This window comes from Lissotriton vulgaris, chromosome 4_1, assembly GCF_964263255.1.
Source record: "Lissotriton vulgaris chromosome 4_1, aLisVul1.2, whole genome shotgun sequence".
Taxonomy (NCBI): domain Eukaryota; kingdom Metazoa; phylum Chordata; class Amphibia; order Caudata; family Salamandridae; genus Lissotriton; species Lissotriton vulgaris.
The window spans coordinates 889,755,247-889,776,776 of record NC_141691.1 but is presented as its reverse complement, the minus strand read 5'-3'; the positions used below and the strand labels follow the sequence as shown (position 1 = coordinate 889,776,776).

Genomic DNA, 21,530 nt, shown 5'->3' with positions numbered 1-21,530 from the left:
GTGCAGGGAGGAGATGCTACCAACGAGGGCTGTTCTGATATCGGACATCTTCATTGAGAAGTAGGGGGCGAAGTCTGTTTCAGAGATGGGAGATCAATCGATGGATAACTGTGGTGGAGAGAGAAGGCTGCCGATGCTGCAGGTGAGAATTGTAAAACAGGTGGGGATGCAAAAATAAACGGGAGATTAAGTTCTAAATCTAATAATATTTAGCAAGTTCCACTGCTGAGTTAAGGTCGTCCACTGCCACTTTTTAGGCCTACAGTCATAAAGAGTCTGGGTTTTGCATATATGCAAAGGAGTGGGCATGTGTTAGTTTCTATTGAGTAGGAGACAGGAGTGATCAAAGGTTGTGGAAGCGGGTTTCTGTGTGAAGGTGCTTATAGGACATTGGATCAAATGCCATTCTTAACCACATGGCTGCTGGGCGTTCCCCCCCCCCTGTGCTGGAAAATGCCATTTTAGTGGCACCATGACGAGCTCAGCTTGTCATCAGCACACGACACCCGTGGGTGATGACGAGCTGAGCTCGTCATCAGCATCGAAAGGGTTAAAGCATAATTGAATAATTGAATTCAGAAAAGATGTGGTGTTGATCAGACAAGCAAGATCTTCATGGTTTTGATAAAGGATACAGACACAGGTTTTTTGGTGGTATATTCACTTAGTAGCTGGATTCTTTGTCTTGGAAGTTGGAAAGGTAGCGGGGGTAGCTGCCAAGTATGGCAGGACGGGTGGACATAAGAATCAAGTCTAAGGGATTATCAAGTGTGTGAGAAAGGTGGGGCGAGTAATGTGACGGGAGAAATCGGATGTCTTTGTTGATTACTTTTTAAAGTTGAGATCTCCAAGAATCGTGAGAGAGATTGTAGGCAACAGTGAGTTAACCATGGCATCAAAGGCTCCAAAAAAGGAGTTGACAGACCCGAACAGGTCATAAATGGTTACAGTGTACACATTCAAAGAGGTGGTGAAATAGAATGCACAATTAAGAGATGTGTGGGCAGTGTATGGTAGTTATTTTCATTAGAGCTTTATAAAGCAAATAGCCCCAGGCCTCATCTAATAACTGTGTGGCATAAGAGAGAATGTGCAAAGTTCTTAGTAAGGGCTGCTGCAGGATGCCATCTGTAGGGTCAACCCATGTCTCATTAATGACTATGAACAGAGACACTGATATAATGTGTTTAGCTGTGGGCAGATTGAGCGCTTCAGGGCCAGAATCCGATCTGAGCAGTTGACCTTGAAAGGCTAGTGCTTGTTTCACTTTAAACAATGGGGGTGAATGATGCGAGTGGTGGAAAACTTTCAAAAGGTTTGGTGTACTCCCTGTAGACATTGGAGTATGGAATATGGTTGACATGGTGTAGGTCTCTTCCATGCCCCTGTCTTGGGAGAGTACACAGCAACACCCAATCCTTGCAATGGAGAAGGTGCGATCATAACATCACTGGCCAAGCAATGTGCTGGAAGCCACAGTGCTATCATCTTCAAAATGTCTATTCATCCACACTGGAAGAAAACAAATAAAATAAGACATCCAGCTCATGGTCCACCTCCTACAGGTGCACTCTATTAATTTCACAGTTAAGTTCTTCTTTAACCTACACATGTTCAAAGGAGCATGAATTAGTTGTATTAAGTTTCATTGAACTTCCTGGCTGTTCTGCCTTCCATTTTCATATAGTCTCGCGTGACCCATGTTTGAGAACACAGTTCCGTAAATCTGTCACTGTTGGCGACCCAAGTCAGAGAATGTATGGCACTTACTCTTGGTTGCTAGAATGTATGGTACTTCCTCTTGGTTGCTAGAATGTATGGTTCTTGCTCTTGGTTGCTAGTATGTATGGTACTTGTTCTTGGTTGCTGGAACGTATAGTACTTGCTCTTGGTTGCTAGAATATATGGTACTTGCTCTTGGTTGCTAGAATGTATGGTACTTGCTCTTGGTTGCTAGAATGTATGGTTCTTGGTTGCGAGAACGTATTGCACTTGCTCTTGGTTGCTAGAATGTATGGTACTTGCTCTTGGTTGTGAGAATGTATTGCACTTGCTCTTGGTTGCTAGAATGTATGGTACTTGCTCTTGGTTGTGAGAATGTATTGCACTTGCTCTTGGTTGCTAGAATGTATGGTACTTGCTCTTGGTTGCGAGAATGTATTGCACTTGCTCTTGGTTGCTAGAATGTATGGTACTTGCTCTTGGTTGCTAAAATGTATTTTACTTGCTTGGTTGCTAGAATGTATGGTACTTGCTCTTGGTTGCTAGAATGTTTTGTAGTTGCTCTTGGTTCTAGAATGTATGCTATTTGCACTTGGTTGCTATAATGTATGGTACTTGCTCTTGGTTGCTATAATGTATGGTACTTGCTCTTGGTTGCTAGAATGTATGGTACTTGCTCTTGGTTGCTGTGTATCAAGTATTTGAAGTTGCAAGTCGCAACAAATGGCACTTTAGACTAAGCCACCCTTTTACGACTGTGGGACACACAATACCAGCAACATAGCCGAGTGAGTTAAGTACTCGATTCAGAGAACGGTATGATCTGCAGAGGCGACCACATCTAGGGTGACCAACCGTCCATAAACTTCACGGATCGTCCATCATTTTAGTATGATGTCCACAAGGTGTCCGTATCGAAATGGGAAAGCTCAGTAAGGAATGCTGTTTCCCATGCGAGAGGCCCCGTAAGTTAAAAAGATTTCACTCGGGGCCTTTCGCTCTTATCTTTTAATCTGTAGAGGCCCCTCCCGGACCTCCTTCGCACAGACTGTGGAGCGGCCCATTGTCATTCTGAGAGTGCAGCTGATTAGCACTTATAGAACGACAATGGGCCTAATTGTAGGGACAGCTTGTGTGGTGCCTTCTCCTGCATGGGACTAGGGCAAAGCATTGTGCTTTTGCCTTGGCGTCATGCTGGAGAAAATACAAATAACTAGCACCGTTTTCACTGTACATTTAAAAGACAGATTTCAACATACAAATAAAAAAATACTATTTATTGATATTTGTTATTAGCACAAATCTTGATTGCAGAAAGGGCCCGATGTCGCTTTGCAAAGTTGTGCGCATACTGAAACTGTGAAGTGAACGATTGCCTCAACTTTATATAAACTTATTTTGACTTGAATTTATTTTGGTTGTTTATTTACTTACTATATTATTGTGCTACCTCCTCTGATATATCTGTCAAACTTATGTTTTTGTCCCAAATTTTTGTCCTGAATTTTGACCTTCTGTCCTGAATTTGTGTCCTGAATTTTGACCCTTTGTACTGAATGTTTACACTGACGGTCCTCAATTTGCACCCATGCCAGTTGGTAACCCTAACCACATCTGATTTTTCTTCTTCCAAGGCGGATACCTTGAGTACTCGCTCTTAAATTGAGTTAGGGTAATATCAGCTATTTATTGCATTTAGAAACTGCAAAAACGATGGCATTAAATATTATATGTAGCAAAACAAGTTAGTGTTATAGAAGGGCGAAAATTAAAAGAGCGAAATATGAGGTGCACAAACAGACTGCAATAAAGAAAGGCGTTCTTGCAGCCTGGTACAGTACCTGAGATTTTCGTGGTGAACTGGCTCGTGACAGCCGGTCCGAAGCCTTTTGCCGTGCTGGCTCTGATTGTGAAGGAGTACGTGGTGCCGGGGTAGAGTCCAAAGAAGAGGTGGTGCGTTTCGTTGCCAAGCTTTAAAACCCTTCCGCTTTGATTGGAAAGATCTCTCTCCGTATCAAAGCAACTGACTTCCTTGTAGGAGATCTGAAAAAGAAGCAGACGCCGGTGAAATATCGCGAGCAGATGGCAGAGATAGCAGCCCCTCCATCCAGTAAACCCCTCCTGATGTATGCTGTGTCAGACATTTTACGATAAGCTGCCTCACTCTTTCATGCACTTCAAATCCCGAATCCAAGGCTGAGACTCGGCCAAAACTGTTATGAGTTATTACTTTTATCGATAGGCGGGCTTTAGCCAGGTAGATTACTGCTGTAAAAGACGGGCCATGGCTTAAGTTAATACCCTGAAGTTGTTGGTTTTCTGAATGTCGTTTTTCAAGTCACTTTGCCGTGGGCCCTAAACAAGAAACACAGAAGGAAAAAAAAGGCATGATGGACAGTTCCTAATTTTTATCGGCCAGCCCATAATAAGGCCCTGGCTTCAGCAGGCTTAACTTGTGCTGATAAGAGCAGCTCTTCTGCCAAGTTTCCCTTGGGGATGAAAAGCCATTTATTTACGTTTGTACTGATACGCGGACGTATCTGGCTGTACGCAAGACTGTTGGAGCAGGTTTCCACACAAATTACAATTTTTCACCTGGCAAAGGCCCACTGACGAGAGTCACAAAGAGCAAACAGGGCATCTGCATTTACGTCATATTAAGTACAAAATGTCAAAGCACATGGACTTCATTTAACATGTTTATGCAATAGAATCAAAGTACGGCTACAAAAAGGTACATTACTGAACAAACCTCACCGGGACCACAGATGACCCACACTCAGCCCACCTCCTATTGAGAGTGTAGCGGTCACCTGCAGAATACATTAAAAGCACTCTTGTCTACAAGACAATGACACCACAGCGTCAGCAGACTGAGAAGGGGCTTAACCCCTCCCGTGCTCATGACGAGTTCAGCTCGTCATGAGTCACGGTTGCGCTGTGCTGATGACGAGCGGAGCTCGTCATGACCCACGCGGCGCTCACACGTGGGGATAATTCCGCTGCTGTGCTGAGCATTCTAAAGAAACGGGCGTGGTCATGACGAGCACAGCGCCACCACGCAGCGTGACGAGCTGAGCTCGTCACAAGCACCGTGGCGCTGCGAGCGCCCCCCCCCCCTCTCCCCCCAGCATTGCGGGGGAATTAGCCCCGTGGCAACGGGGTTAAAGGATAGGACTCGACAGCTTCCCTCGCCTTGCACACACGAGGAGGTCTTGTAGCCAGAGAATAAGACTGAAAATCCAGGGTCACTGTGTGGGTCCCACCCCGGACACAGACTGCACAGCAGGTGCGGCCCGTGCAGGTAAGAATGGTGTTGGGAGAGGGGGCGGTCGACATAAGACGACGAGGGAAACATAAAAAAAGAAAACCATGGTTTTCGTTTTTTAATTTAAGTTTCCCTCGTCGTTGTATGTGGACTCCCCACCCACCCTACCCCCCCCCAAACCCCACCGCTCTAACCTGCATGGGCCACGCCTTCTGCACAGCACAGGTTTAAAAAAAAAATCTTTTTATTAATGACGACAGTGGATTGGTACAGACGCCATTACGTGACATGATACAGAAACACACACCTCTACATTGATCCATGTACTATCACTATTACACTCGCACGTTACACTCTCTTGATTGCCTCTTTTTTACCTGGGATATTTACTGATTAGTGGGGGAGGGGGTTATCTGCAGGGAGGGCGACCACAAATATTCCCTCTCTAAACGTTCCATTTGTCCCATATTAGTGACCATTTCTTGGAGAATCCCCGTGATTCGTATACTGTCTTTTCAATTAACATGCACCAGTCCATGTCCTTCTTCCACGCCTTGTTTGTTGTCGTATCATGTGTCCCCCATGCTCTTGCAATGTTACGTTTTAGCTACCACCATTCCCATCAATAGCCATGTTCTACTCTTTACTGCTCAGGTCGATTGATTTCCAAATGTTTAAAAGACATCAACCAGTCTCTGGTTCAACCTTTGTACCAAGCACTTCCTCCATACATTGGAGCACTTCCGCCCAGCATGTCCTAATGTATTTACACTCCCAAATTATATGAATGAATGAGCCTTCCAGGTGACATTGCCTTCTGCACTTGGAGTCTTCCCTGTATCCCATTTTCACTCATGCCGGCCCTGATAGGTATACTCTATGCAATATTTTGAGTTGTGTCAGCCTAAACCTTGAGGCGATTGCGACTTATTTAGGGGGGGCTAGGGCTTCCTGCCAGCACAGCAACAAGTTTTTGATGACCTTTTGCACTCAATGGTCAGCTATGAATTATCTCTGTGTATTGGATGGACTCCAACTGAGTTTCTCAAGGACTCTCCGTGAAAATGTTCTGCTCTGATGGTGAGAGTAAAGCTTCAAAGTACTGAAGGATACATAGGCTGTCTCTGCCGCCCTTTGGTCCTACACCGGTGCTAATTATGGGGTAAAAATAATAAACTTCCATAGGTAAGTCCCCGGATGTTCGAAGCCTGCCTGATATCTCTCTGTCTGCTGTTAGGCAGCCAAGGCATCACCGTCATACTGACATCTTCTCACATTGCAAGGCTGAGAAGAAATGTAGTGGGTGAGAAACACCACGGTTATTAGTGGCCAGTACCCATAATATTTCAGGAAATTAAGTCCTTTATTGCTTTTTATATGCTCATTCAGGTAGAACCTTATTTTCGCCTATCTGAATTCTTCCTTTTTGCTTTTCAGGAAAAGGTTGTGGTCAAGTGATTAGGTTAATTTCATAGGAACGAAAATATCTGTACTGGACCAAAAATTCCCAGATTCTCTGAAAATAAATGTAATTTCTTCCACCCAACTTGCAAACAAGCACAATTAAATGTACAGTGTGCTATGTAGTACAACGTCCATTATCTTCCTCCTCCCCATCCTATCCTTGCTCCTAATGATCCTTTTCAACAGGGCACAACATACAGTGGTTGTCAACCGTTTGACTTCTGTGGACCCCCATGGAATCACTACTGGAAGCCAGGTACAGAAGTGTAAGCAATTTCTAGGATTTAACCCTCAAAACAATACACAAATATACAGAAACAAACACAAATCAAATAAATATGCAAATTGCTAAATATTCTGTTTAGTTAACAGAGTAAACAAAAAAGCTACATAAATTAAATTTTAGTTTTAATGGAAAGGTTGGAGTATATCAAAATGTGGTTTATTTCTAATAGGCGAAGCGATATCCTAGAGTCTAGCACTTCACATTGTCCTTTTTTACGCTTAATGAAGGCTTTTTGTAGGTGTATACCAGTGCTTCAATTAAGGCCCCAAATGACCATTCTAGATTTTGTTTCATGTACTTGCTCTGCTCTCCTGAATCAAGCTAAGGGCACCGACTCAATTTTAGCCACCAGTTTCAAATTCCGTTCACCTTTATACAGTATTTTAACATTTCCTGTTCATCTTTTGCTTTTTTTTATGTACATGTATGTTATTAATCTGTAGTCGCGAACCACAGTTTAAGAACCACTGCGTATTGCACATGTGCACTGCTTAGATGGAGTCCTACCCGCCTTGCCTAGACACGTCCACCTGTTAGTGGACACAGGCAGTATAGTAACCTGCGCCTTCCTTAAGCTCACATTTATTGATTAGCACCAAACTTAGGGACCAAGCATATGGCAGGATGTTCGGTAAGCAGCTGAAAAATGTAAGTGTACTAAATCAGGCTGCACTGTGGTGATGTTACCAGAGTCCCAGAGAGGGGACAAGAAGTTCCGAAAAGAGAAAATCAAACAAACAGTGCGGAAGCAACAGTTTCTTTACTAGAGCTTCACTCGTGAAAGCCTTACTGCTGTCAATGCCAGATTGTTAAATTGAACCATCCCAGTCTAAAGGACCTGATAAAACCGTTCAGGAAATGCATTCAAATGCAGACAGACGTGGTTCTTTTCATTTCGTTAGCTGGTTATAGATACAGTTTGACAGTCATTTCGGAAAATGTTCTCTGCCACCTTTGTCTGCTAATGTGCTAATTACTATTCCTGTGTCTGATATTTGTCACATGTTATTAGCACTGTAATGAATACTGTACACATATTCTCATAAACACAAGTGCCTTAAACTGTGCACAGAGACCAGAAATGAGAGAAATAGTGAAATAAATATTCTGTATCAAAATGTAGCAAATTTAAATAAATGTGGATATTCTAACCGCACACCTGTATTGCTCGAAGGATCAATAACAAATGGAAACCTACACAACAGCATACAAATTAACTGGAACCTAAAATGTGTCTTCAACGAGAAACGAAAATAAGTTACTCACCTTACAAATCACCACTGCACTCTTAGTACAAATGGTTACCCTTTTACTTGGTGAAGGAACCAGACACCTTGTGGAAATAAAGGAAACTGGGCCGAGGGGCCTGTTTTCTGATCCCATACCACTGTCTAAATGCCCTTTGGATGATTTGTCCAGCAGGGGGTGCAGAGATATGTTACATATGTCACCAACCGGACCATCAACCTACAGTCCTGCAGCATAAAAAGGGGTATTGAATCATGCTAATTAATTAATTCCTACGACAGCCCGCATGGCCCATAATTCTGAATCATGAGCTCAGGCAAAGAGTATTCAGAGGGACACAGAATATGATGCTTTCTGCGGATTATAGACATTAAACACCTCCACCCCATAGCACATGCAATATGTCGGCTCAGAGTGGTGACTTACTGGTACTCTAGAGACACCCCACAGCTGAGTACAAGAAGGAGGTCCACCCATGCAGCACGGCCAACACTCAATAGAGGGAGGGGTCTGCATAATAATACAGGTGAACAGTGGTCCTGGTTAGGTTACGACTTATACACTGTGTCAAGTGTCTAACACATCAAAATAACACTCACCACAAATTCATTTATCATCCATAAAAATAAAGGTAATATATATACATTAAACCAAGTGTATGTTTTGTGTGCATTTATTTATGCATAGTTCATATCGACGCAATCTTATTTTTGCGAGCTTTGAGCTTGTATCCAAGAAAGTGAATAACACATAAATACTAGAATGTAATTGTATAGTCATTACATTTCAATGTGCTCTCAGAAGAAAGGGAAGGGAAAGTGTGCAAGTTGTGAGGGACCGGGTAAAGGTGGTGTGACTGGTTTAAGAACATCACGTTGAAATCAAGATGCCTTTACAATCATTATGTACATGGTTCCAAAACTGCATCTAACATAGGTTTAAATTCATTAATTTCTTTGTATCCTATGTTGTGCTCGAGTGGCGTAGTCTACGTTTCGACCCCCAAAGTACGCTGAAAGGGTAACTGCTGCCTCATGTTGGGGTCTTCATCAGGACTGAGAGGTATGAGAGCCTACGAAAATAGTAAGGGAATCAATTACCTATTTATTGTAGACCGGTGAGTGCGCTAAGTTCAGTATGTATTCAGTAAAAAAATTACTTACATACATCATCAGGACGGTAGAAATCTGTGCCGTCTGGGAATGGGCCTGGTAGTGCTCCTGGGAAATCTGTTAAAAAATTAATGGAGACTGGAATTCAGTCGCTAGCTAGACCAGGCTGCTAGGTAGAGAAAAGCTCATAGCTGAAAGGGGAACTTACTTGTGGAACTGCTCCTTACAAGTATAGATAAGTTGCTCCAGCCTTACGTCCTGTTATTCATGGTTCATGGGCGCGCTGTGTGGAAAAGATATTCAAAAAATGAATAACCACACGAATTGTTAACTATGGTATATTCAAAGAAAAGACAATTAACTGCCGGGAAAATGCGCTCTGTGGCGCTAGATCGTGTGTTAAGGGAGTATAACACCATACTGTCAGAGAACTCATTTAAAAACAAGTGAATCCTATGCGCTTTAACGCGCTGAGCAAAAATGCAATAATGGATTAAAAAGGACTAGAATCATTATCTGGCGCAGACACAAGTGTGTCGTCTGGTGTTCGAATTGATTGAAAGTGAACGAGTCACTATTGGGCGTGCACGCTAATAAGTAAAACAAATCATCAGGGTCGATTGTCAGCGAGACTTACTTAAGACGTGCCGTCTGAAGTCCGACCTCTGGGGTTCTGGGCTGGGAATGAGCAACTCGCGGTGCAGCCGCTGAGTGATAGTCAAGTTGGAGGCTCGTCTGCAAAGGGCCAATCGCTACAGAGATGGGGCTTAAAGGATAAGGATCATCTCTACACCACCCTCTTCAGGAAACCCTCTGAGCGGAATTCACTTTTGAGGTATACCAGTCACCACACAAGGGCCCTGAGAGACAATTTACCCTTTGGGCAATTCCTCCGTCTTCGGAGGAATTGTTCCCATAAAGAGGACTTTTTTAAGGAATCAGATGATCTAATCAACTGCCTGGTGGACAGGGGATATCCGCAACGCCTGGTAAAAAGATCACGGAAACGAGCTTGGTACCAAGACCGACCATCCCTTCTGACACCAAAGACACGGAACCTCTCAAATTCACGGATGATCTGTGTGACTACATTTTGCACTAAGAGCAATGCAATACGCAAAATAGTCAACAAACACTGGAACCTTATCGCAGACACTCTAGACAGCCCGGACCCTCCGATGCATGCTTTCAAAAAAGCAAAAAGCATAAAGGACCATGTAGTACGCTTAATGTTGGATACCCCTGCAGCACCTACTATACAACGGATGTGGAATCTCCCCGATGTAGTGGGCCATTTCAAATGTACAACATGCAAGGCATGTCCAACATGCTGGGAAACTAAACAACTGATGTACAAAGATCTGACTATAGATCTCAAATCTTTTACAAATTGCAACACAAGTGGAGTCATCTACGCCATTCTATGCCCCTGCAATTTGATGTACGTCGGACAAACTAAACAGAAAGTAAAAAATCGAATCTTTCAGCACTCCAGCAGAATCCGATGTTCTACAGTTGGAGCGCCCCTTGTGGAACACTTCAAGGAACATAACCACACTCCTGAATCCATAAGATGGTTGGTCCTGGAAAAGATCTCTCTGGGGCCACGTGGGGGGAATTTGAACTCCATAATGAACATTAGAGAATGCAAATGGATGTACCTATTGAAAACCATCAGCCATGGGCTCAATGAAATGGATGCCAACTTTGCACAAATGGCCGGATTAAACCCAGAATAACCTCCTTCCAAACTGGCGATTTGACATTCTGAATAATAAGCAACCATGGGTTCAATTGAACATATTCCACCTGGGACCCCATGGCTAGAATCTCTCAAATGACTGTTTCTCTATATGACCAAAGAATTCTAATACAAATCAAAGTGGCTGCTAACACTGAGATAACATTTAGTGGTAACTGACAACATCAACACTAGTTTACACCATCTAATGGGAAGAGAGATATCTAAATTGTATTCTTTGATGCCATCCAATAATAACTACTAGTTTTGCCTGTGACCGTTGATTTGTATAAATTGTGCTTCTTGTTTTCAATTAATGCATTATCTGTTGTTTATTTGTAATGCAGTCACAGTACAATCATTTGGGATTTGCTTACACCCAATCTGAACAACATGGGTGGTCACCACGGTAGTATTTTCTACCACGGATATAGAGACACTTTGCAGACATTCCCTTAATCGCTCTACACGACGCCTTTTGTAGAGATTCCCTTCCTCACGCAGGACGCGTTAGAAGAGCACGGCGCTTTAAGCCCCATCTCTGTAGCGATTGGCCCTTTGCAGACGAGCCTCCAACTTGACTATCACTCAGCGGCTGCACCGCGAGTTGCTCATTCCCAGCCCAGAACCCCAGAGGTCGGACTTCAGACGGCACGTCTTAAGTAAGTCTCGCTGACAATCGACCCTGATGATTTGTTTTACTTATTAGCGTGCACGCCCAATAGTGACTCGTTCACTTTCAATCAATTCGAACACCAGACGACACACTTGTGTCTGCGCCAGATAATGATTCTAGTCTTTTTTAATCCATTATTGCATTTTTGCTCAGCGCGTTAAAGCGCATAGGATTCACTTGTTTTTAAATGAGTTCTCTGACAGTATGGTGTTATACTCCCTTAACACACGATCTAGCGCCACAGAGGGCATTTTCCCGGCAGTTAATTGTCTTTTCTTTGAATATACCATAGTTAACAATTCGTGTGGTTATTCATTTTTTGAATATCTTTTCCACACAGCGCGCCCATGAACCATGAATAACAGGACGTAAGCCTGGAGCAACTTATCTATACTTGTAAGGAGCAGTTCCACAAGTAAGTTCCCCTTTCAGCCATGAGCTTTTCTCTACCTAGCAGCCTGGTCTAGCTAGCGACTGAATTCCAGTCTCCATTAATTTTTTAACAGATTTCCCAGGAGCACTACCAGGCCCATTCCCAGACGGCACAGATTTCTACCGTCCTGATGATGTATGTAAATAATTTTTTTACTGAATACATACTGAACTTAGCGCACTCACCGGTCTACAATAAATAGGTCATTGATTCCCTTACTATTTTCGTAGGCTCTCATACCTCTCAGTCCTGATGAAGACCCCAACATGAGGCAGCAGTTACCCTTTCAGCGTACTTTGGGGGTCGAAACGTAGACTACGCCACTCGAGCACAACATAGGATACAAAGAAATTAATGAATTTAAACCTATGTTAGATGCAGTTTTGGAACCATGTACATAATGATTGTAAAGGCATCTTGATTTCAACGTGATGTTCTTAAACCAGTCACACCACCTTTACCCGGTCCCTCACAACTTGCACACTTTCCCTTCCCTTTCTTCTGAGAGCACATTGAAATGTAATGACTATACAATTGCATTCTAGTATTTATGTGTTATTCACTTTCTTGGATACAAGCTCAAAGCTCGCAAAAATAAGATTGCGTCGATATGAACTATGCATAAATAAATGCACACAAAACATACACTTGGTTTAATGTATATATATTTCCTTTATTTTTATGGATGATAAATGAATTTGTGGCGAGTGTTATTTTGATGTGTTAGACACTTGACACAGTGTATAAGTCGTAACCTAACCAGGACCACTGTTTTTCTGTATTGACATTTGGACCCCGGTCCTGGAGTTTTAAGGGTCTACCCCTTTCTCACTCCTAATAAGTGGTACTAAGTGGCCATGCTGGTTCCTATGTTAAGCCCAAGACTTGTGAAGTCTGACCCAAAGTTGTCGTTCAAAATGAATGCACTGAGCATTGCTACCGGAAATGATTGTAGAGGTATAGATGTAGGCTACTGACCTTTACAATTGGAGTCAGCCCACAACCTCATTGAAATCACTCATAATGAGGTCTGCTTAGGAAGTAATGATGTGTAGGTGACATCAGAGGAATGAACTCTAAAGGAAGTTATCCAGACTACTGACCCCTAACATCGAATTAGCTTGGGGTAAAGCAATACTCTTCGTTAACTCACTCTCCCACAATGCACAAGAAATGAAGTCACAGGAAAATCCTGTACAGAAAGTCAGGATACTGACACACATAATTGAAGCTATTTTGGTGCCAATCCACACCCCCACAATATATCTAGCAGCAAAATGACATCAGAAGACTGTGACCACACAGCTAGTGAAGATATTCGTGGTCAGGGCTATTTTGGATGACATTTTCTCATATGACCACTTTAGTGCTCCCACTCCCCACTAACATTAACACAGCTTCAAATAATCTTTTAGTAAGTACAAAGTCGCCACGGCGTGACGGTGTTGCACCCATCCCTTTCAATATGTGGTTTGCATTTGCGCAGTTTTAAACCGTCAATAACAGGAAAAGGGAACAAAACTTCAAGGCGCGAAAAATGTTTACTTCTATTTTGTGAAAAGCGCATTTGTCAAAATTATATGTCTGCTTTTACATAAAGGAAACTGAATGACAATATGTAATTACACAAATTAAAATAGTTAAGCCAGAGGAGTGTGCACAGCATGGCAGACTCCCGAAAGCTTGCCTCTCTTTGGAGCTTCGGGGCTGTCTTCACTCACAGGCGGACGTGATGGTTTAGAGACCATGTTTAGAACAGGAGGGTTTTAGTTGCTCTTTAACAAAGAGGTTACACCGCAACATGGGCCAGCCTTCGGAGGAGACTGGGCACTCCTAGAGAATGGAGAATGTTGAGGCCAGTGTGTGGTACAAAGCTGAAGAGCAGTTAGGAAGACACATTTCTGGGGCCACTCTTGCCAGAATATGCTTGTACTTGACCATTATAGAGCTGACCCAGCAAACAACCCAGGGCCAAGAGGGAACAGCTTTCTTCCCTCTATGAACAAAGCAGTTTCACAGAGGGTGAGTACAAGAGCTGTACCTGCCGAAGGGCTGTGGGACATATGGAGCTACTGACTGATAACAGATACGCCCCAAAACTTGAGACACCTTGAGTGCTGGACATCAAGGTATCCCCTCTGCGCTGCTGCTAGGATCCCAGTATACAACCGTATACATAAATGCATAGAAAAGGCATCTCTATCCCATCATCTGGTCATGAATATGACTCGTTATTTTGCATGCAATTAGTTCGCATACCATTACACAAACACTACACTACTCTAAACCCTTAAACAGTGCCCTAAGCACGACCCTGCCCCCTACTCCCAGTCCAGCCCCTACACGCAAACACTTCCCTACAGAACCCCCTGACACTACCCTGAAACACTACCCTGCACTACACAAACACTACTACAGTACCCTAAACCCTAAAACAAAATCCCAAGCACGATCCTGTCCCTACACCAATCTGCTCCCTACACTTAAACACTACCCTGCATGACCCCCCAACACTACCCTACACTACACAAACACCACAACACTACACTAATCCCTAAAACACTAACCCCTGCACGACCCTACCTCATCCCCCACTCCTGTACCTACACACAAACACTACCCTACACGGCCAACACTACTCCGCAAACACAAGCCCTACAAAATTAAACAGTCCTTACCTGTATCTCCTCGGTAGGTGCCCGTAGCAGTCATCGCTGCCTCGACTCCCATATTACTACCCATGCGTTTTAACAGCGCATGCAAAGTAATAACATGCGTACTAAAGGCTACGCGTTATTACAGCGCATGCGTTGTAACACATGCATAGTAATGGTACGCGGTGTAATGACCGCGTACAAAAGGATGTTTCCCTCTAGTCATGGCTGGGATGAAAACATTTTGCTCTGAAATGGCAACCTGTCTGCTGTTTCCCTCATTTTCAAGAGTAATTCCTCTGAAGGAAAACTAAAAGAAAGCAGCCCGTATGCCCCGTAAACCCAGGAAGTTCATCACAGACCAGGACGAAATGGAGAGGCGACTTGTGTTCATCATGACAAGGAGATAATCTGTTTAGATTATTTTGAAGAATCTGTAGGAAACCACACAGAACTACCATGGAAAGATCTGCTCCATGGGATGCTGTCTATGTGAAATAAAATCCAGAGTTGAAACTACTGCAAACTAAGTGAAAGGCCTGGACAAATGATTAAAATGACAAGCCAATGTTTGAGCTCACACATCATCATGGGTTCAATTACAGTCCAACTGTAACACACTGAGTCAGCCAATGAACCTACTTGTTGATTAAGTGGCCAACATTACTTGTACATTCACTTCCTGCACACCGTAAGGGGTGGCGGGGGGGGGGGGGGATACAGATCAATGAAATTGTAGACAGACTCCAAAAGGTGTGTGCACTGAAAATGCAAGTAACCTACATCACTTTATGTGCAGTCACCTGAGGCAGAAAAGGATGTATAGGGGGTTCATTGTTGACATTACTTCTGGGGCTGAACGTCCGGATGAATTTTTATGTGAAAGGTCACTAAATAGAAGGGAGAACACAGTCACATTATGCGAACCCCGCAAATTTAATAACAATGAAAGGTCCTCCCTTTCCGCCCGCCTGATTTACAAAAGCTAACAGAGACCTGGACTGGCCACTGACAAGGTCCATAGACTTCTCGTTTTGATCACGTGAAATCATTCTAAAGCACAGAAGAAAAAACAAACATTATGTCACCGATACTCAATGTTCTGCAGAACCTTCACTGAAAGCTATACACGTTCTGGAGCTTGACTTCTGGGAGAAATCTTTGCACAGACCATCATATAGTTCGGTCACCCCTGCCCTGGCAATCCTCATCCCAGAAATGATTGAGGCAATATATTAGCGAGGGTACCAAAGGTCTCCAGAAATGCACGCTTTAAACTATTTTTTCCCAGCATAGAGAATACATGAACCAGAACCACATCAATAGATACTTCCATACACTGGGGGTGGCCTGCCCGAGGTGCAGGACAGTGGGAGCAGAGCTGAAACACATGATTTGGGACTGCCCTACATTGGTACCTTATTGGGAGGAGGTCACAGCTGTAGTAGCAAATACGATTGCCAGAAAGGTCCTCAGCACAATACGCCATTGCATACTACACTGGCTTTCCCATGCCGCCAGACTAAAGCGAACAGTAGATTCCAGGACTTGGCTTTTATTTTGGCTAAGCAAGAGATTACAAGAAACTGGAAAGCCCCTAGAGGGCGCAGAGTGGTGAAAGGAGCTGGTGAAATGGGCAGGGTATGAAGGGGAAGTGCTCCTCAGAGAAGCTAAAAGAGGCATTCTATCCATCGACAGCGAGTGCTTGGGCGACACTGATGGTCTCTTTAAGTGTGGGATACAAGAGAACACACCCAGAGTGTGGTTCCGTGGTTCCGAATTGGGTTCGATAGTTCCGAAACCCGATTTATAAAGATCGTCGGAAATGGACGATTTTGGTCTCAACAGACCGCAAACGGCGAGTGTAACGTGTCTGAGTGTTTTCGTATGAATCGATATAGGAGAACACTCTGCATTCGAGGATTTAGTCTGAACCTCCGGGTTCCATTTTGTATGCGGCAGCCATTTTGTGTGGTTGCCCTAACATAGGCCCGATGACTGCGGCCGAGAAAGTCCTTGAGACACGTTCGTCTTAGCTGACTTCTGATTGACCTGGCCAAACTGACTCCTTGCCTGGGGCGAATCCTGCCGAGCCAGTTCCTTGTTCGGCAGCTGGCCTGATAAAGATCAAAGGGCAGGACGTGTCCGAGTTTATGGTACACCGTTCCCACCTCTCTATCTCCTTTCCATCTGTTTCTGCCTTTCCTTTACGACATGTTCATCGATCTGGGTTGAAGGGTTTACGATGGGTTTGTCCGGCCTGATCGAACAGGAAACCAAGCATGTGTGCGATCGTTTTTGGTGGGCTGGACAACGGAAAATGGGATTGTCTTTGACTGTCGTCATTTGCTACTTTTGAAATGCTACGTTGTCATGGTCAGTTTGTATGCACCCAATGTAAATTGTAATGTTGCCGGAGGCATGATTTTCGGCATAAAAGACCGAGCTCCGTTTATCGAAGTGTGCAGTCATTGACGAACTACCCGTGTGTACTTCGTAGATCTCTGTCCCTGGTTGCAACCAATAAACTTTGGTCTTTGACGTCATCAAGAAGTATCCCGTGTCTCTGTTTGCCAAGACAGGGGAACTCGAAGGTTTCAGGCGTTCTCCCTGACGCCGCTGGGTTCTAAAACCCGGTCCTTCAGTTGGCGCTCAACGTGGGGCGACTTCAGCGGTACCGGTCCAAGCCAGAGGTTCATGAGAAGCTTCGTGAGAAAATTCTGGAGGAAGGCCAGCCACTTCATCGACCCCTGTATGTCGTCGTGGTCCGAAAGTCTTTGCTGCGAGGTTTCCCGCTTTCCGACGGCTACGAAGGACTGCTGCCCTGACTGTCGCCCTGTTTTGGAGCCTTAGACGTTTGTAGAGCGAGACGATTGACGGGTCTTCTGGTGACGCCATCGACATTTCAGTTAAGTATAAACGGAGCGTCTCCTAGTCCTTAGTTTGTTTTGTATCCTTTAGTGGATAGCTTTGATTTGGTACCTGCAGGCCCCAAAGCCAAGGGATTTGTGTATTCACGAGATTATCGTCTTTAGATTCCCCTTGTTGTTTGAAGCTAGACTAGTGAGCAAGATGCCTGGTTTTAGCAGTCTTAGAAATGTATTTAGTTGTGGTACTTTGAGGGATTCCTGGTTAGAGGATTCGTGTCCGGTTCCTCCGATTGGAACTCCTACATACGAACTGTATGTGAAGCATGGTGTGGGTCCTATTAGCTATAATGAGATTTGGGTAAAATACACGAAGAGTGACGGTGTCCTACAGTGGCCCCGTTATGGTAGTTTTGAGACAGAAATATTAGACAACCTTGAAATGAAGTTGTTCAAGAAGAAAGCCCGGCCGGCGATGTTTGACTCTTTCCGCATATGGCGCAAAGAAGCCAAACAGAAAGAAATAAAGTTAGCGAAGAAAAATAAGAAGGGTATGTCAATGGTGCAAGCTGCCATTGCATACAGAGATAATGAAGAAGAGCAAGAAAGTGAGCAGATGCTTAGAGTGAAGAAGTTAGCGGTAGACCAATGCTACCCGGTATTGCCGTCTAAGGAGCAGAAAGATGAGAAGGATCTTGCAAAAGATCCTTTAATGTCGCATCTGTTAAATTCACCACCACCTTATGTGCAGAATGCTACGGCACCACCTTTATGAAGACCTTGATGCCCGAGGTCCGTGTTAATTGGGATAAATTGTCTGCTTGTAAGCAGAAGAAAGATGAGACTGTGTCGGATTTTTTCTTGAGCTTCGAAGAAACTTTTGTCGATCATAGTGGTCAAGATATGGCTACCGAGGGTGGCCAGAGATTATTTGTTGATAAATTCGTGCACAATCTTCTTCCTGAATTATGTACTAAGTTGAAGGATTCCGAGAGTGCTTGGCCCGTTTCTATGTTGGCGCAGATTCTTGCTACGGCTCTGTACTATGAGAATAGGCGTAAGGATGAGTTAGAGAAAGCGGATAAGAAGACTAAGGAATTGAAGACTAAAGTTCTTCTACAACAAGCTTATCCACCCTGTGTTAATAATCAGCGCGATTACCAGCAGCCTCAACAGTATTCGAGGAACTCGCAAAGAGACGAGACTCCTCAACAGCGTATTCCGTATGGGCCTAATCAGTGTGCGTATTGTAGAGAAGAGGGCCATTATAAGAATAGTTGTCCGGTTCTGTTGCAACGTGCAAATAGTGCTCCTGGTGTGAGAGGTAGAGGTGCTCAGCAAGCGCCTAGAGGTAGAGGTTGCGGACAGAACGCGCACCCTTTGCCTCCGCAAAATTCAATGAATAGCTTCGACCAACAGCAGAATTTGTCTGGTAGGACAGCACAGTACTATGTGGATGATTATTATGTTGAAGGCGACGAAGCGCAAGGTAACGATTGCTAGGACAGCCATAGACAAAGAGAGGGAGTTGTTTTGATTCCAGTAGATCAGAGTGGACCCTACGTGGAAGTGATTGCATCAGGTGTGTCAGAGCCTTTTCTGCTAGACACTGGTGCTACGAAAAGTTCTATTATGCGCTCTAAACTCCCTGGCGCACCTTTGTCTGGCTTTAATAATGTTTCTATAGGTTTTTCTGGCGCCCCGTTACGAATCCGATTTCTGTTCCATTGCCTCTTTATATTGGTCCTCGTAGGTTTGAAGCACCCCTTCTTTTGACTACAGGTTGTAATGAGAACTTGCTAGGCCTGGACTTGTTGAAGAGATTGTATGCGACTTTGTTTTGTTCTCCGTTAGGAGTACACCTTACATTGGGTGAGAGTGTGATCTCTCCGATATATGTATCGAAGGATTGTCTCCCACCTGAATTGTCTTCGTTACCAGATTCATTGTGGGCTACGGGTCCGAATGATGTGGGCCTGTTAGACATTCCCCCATACGTTGTGACACTGAAGGCGAATGCTAAGTTACTGCGCATTCCACAATATCGTATTTCAAGTGATGGTGAGCGTGCACTTCTGGCAATCATTTATGATCTGAGTGACAAAGGCGCCACTCACCGGAGCTTGGAACTGGTGCTGTACTTTGTCTTGCTGTGCGAAGAATCCTCCCTCACTGTCTGCAACCTGTGCTGCCTGATTGGAGCTGACGCTCACTGAACATCGTCTCGTGGCGCTGCCTCCCCCTGACTCGCTGGTGTGAGCGTGAGCTGCACTCTGCACGCTCTGCCTGTCGCTCCCAGCTGGAGTCAGAGGGGTTGAGGCCAGGGTGTTAATTGCGAGCGCACCTAGCCTGGGGGACTGCGAGGACCAGAAATCTTAGCAGAGATCAGCTGGTTCCTCTTCCCCCAGGCGAACCGCCCACGGACACGCCCCCAACGAGCTGGATATAGCTTCGTGACACCCGCTTCGCGGGCGCCACTCACCGGAGCTTGGAACTGGTGCTGTACTTTGTCTTGCTGTGCGAAGAATCCTCCCTCACTGTCTGCAACCTGTGCTGCCTGATTGGAGCTGACGCTCACTGAACATCGTCTCGTGGCGCTGCCTCCCCCTGACTCGCTGGTGTGAGCGTGAGCTGCACTCTGCACGCTCTGCCTGTCGCTCCCAGCTGGAGTCAGAGGGGTTGAGGCCAGGGTGTTAATTGCGAGCGCACCTAGCCTGGGGGACTGCGAGGACCAGAAATCTTAGCAGAGATCAGCTGGTTCCTCTTCCCCCAGGCGAACCGCCCACGGACACGCCCCCAACGAAACGTATGAAAATCATCTCGCTCCCCGCGACGCGGGACGCGCGCGGGACCAAGCGCGGGGATAAGCCCGGGCAAAGGGCGGGCCGTCTGAGGCCGTCCGAGGTCGTACTAGGACGGGACGGGCCACCCTACTAAGCAACTGCTCTTGGTAAGCCAAATTTTCTTCCGACTTGTTCCCCTTACTGGAGCTAATCCGTGTTCTAAACTAACGAGGGAATAGAAATAAGCTAATACCAATAGAAATCGTGGTAACAAAAAGAAATGGGGCTTAAAAAATTACGATCCAGGACTATCTTTATGAAACGGATGGGTACGGAGGACGCTGTTCGTAAATCATCAGACAAATCAATAAAACAAGGTCGCATTACACGGACCCCGGCCATCACTGAATATTTCTCTACTCTAACATCTAAAGGTGAAATAGACAAAGAATTTCACGTGGCAGAAGAAATACCCAACTCACTATTGCATACAGGGTTAGAAGACTGTACGCTCACCAAACTTGGGTCAAATCCAAAACTAAATTTGAGTGACATTGTTTCTGACAATATCCAAAAATCTTTTAATAACTCTCAAAATGTTCAAAACCAGGGTCACGAGGAAAAACATTTAACATCCTCAACGCCAAAAAAAGGCCCTGGAAATACCTGTCAACTGGAAGATCTTTGTGCAAACAACTCCAAGATCACACAAAACCAACCTGAGTTAAAAATAACAAATAGTCCCCCTTTACAAAATAACCAAGTACAACCTCAAACACTTGAATCATCTGTAGACCCTTTTCTCATAAAAACCAACTTCTCAGCTAACATAGCTACACCTATGTCAAAAGCCTTGTTCTCCTTGCATGAAATACTCGAGTCGGTCCTTTCCTTTCTAGGGAATATACTAGAAAATTCAGACCAAACCCTGGATGTTCAAATTGGAATCCTTAAGCATCTAGTAGAGGAAAAAAAGAAAAGGAAAGAACCCCCTGAATTGGAAAAAAACCAACTGAAGGTCAACGACTATGAACAAAGGAACAATACAAGTTACCAAAACAGCAAAAGAGATATTGAAAAAAATGATTGTGGTACACAAACATCAGTAGTTTCAAAACAAAAAAAGGAGAAGCTAGTACGACAACATGAAACACCAATATTCTCCCTGAAAAAACTTTTTAAAGAAAAATCCGTTGATGATAAACAATATCCAATTTTCACAAAGGTAATGAAATCGAATACACCAAAAGATGTAGATATGGATGAAAACACCCAA

At 44.3% G+C, this 21,530-nt stretch overlaps 1 protein-coding gene across 1 annotated transcript in view; it reads right to left on the bottom strand.

Annotated features, from left to right (window-relative positions):
- The window catches only part of PTPRM (protein tyrosine phosphatase receptor type M), a 1,525,420-nt gene that overhangs the window by 690,183 nt on the left and 813,707 nt on the right, over positions 1-21,530 (bottom strand). The window contains exon 10 of the mRNA XM_086967355.1: positions 3,564-3,765. Within this exon, the coding sequence (XP_086823481.1) occupies positions 3,564-3,765 (202 nt within the window). The remainder of the gene's footprint in view (positions 1-3,563; positions 3,766-21,530) is intronic.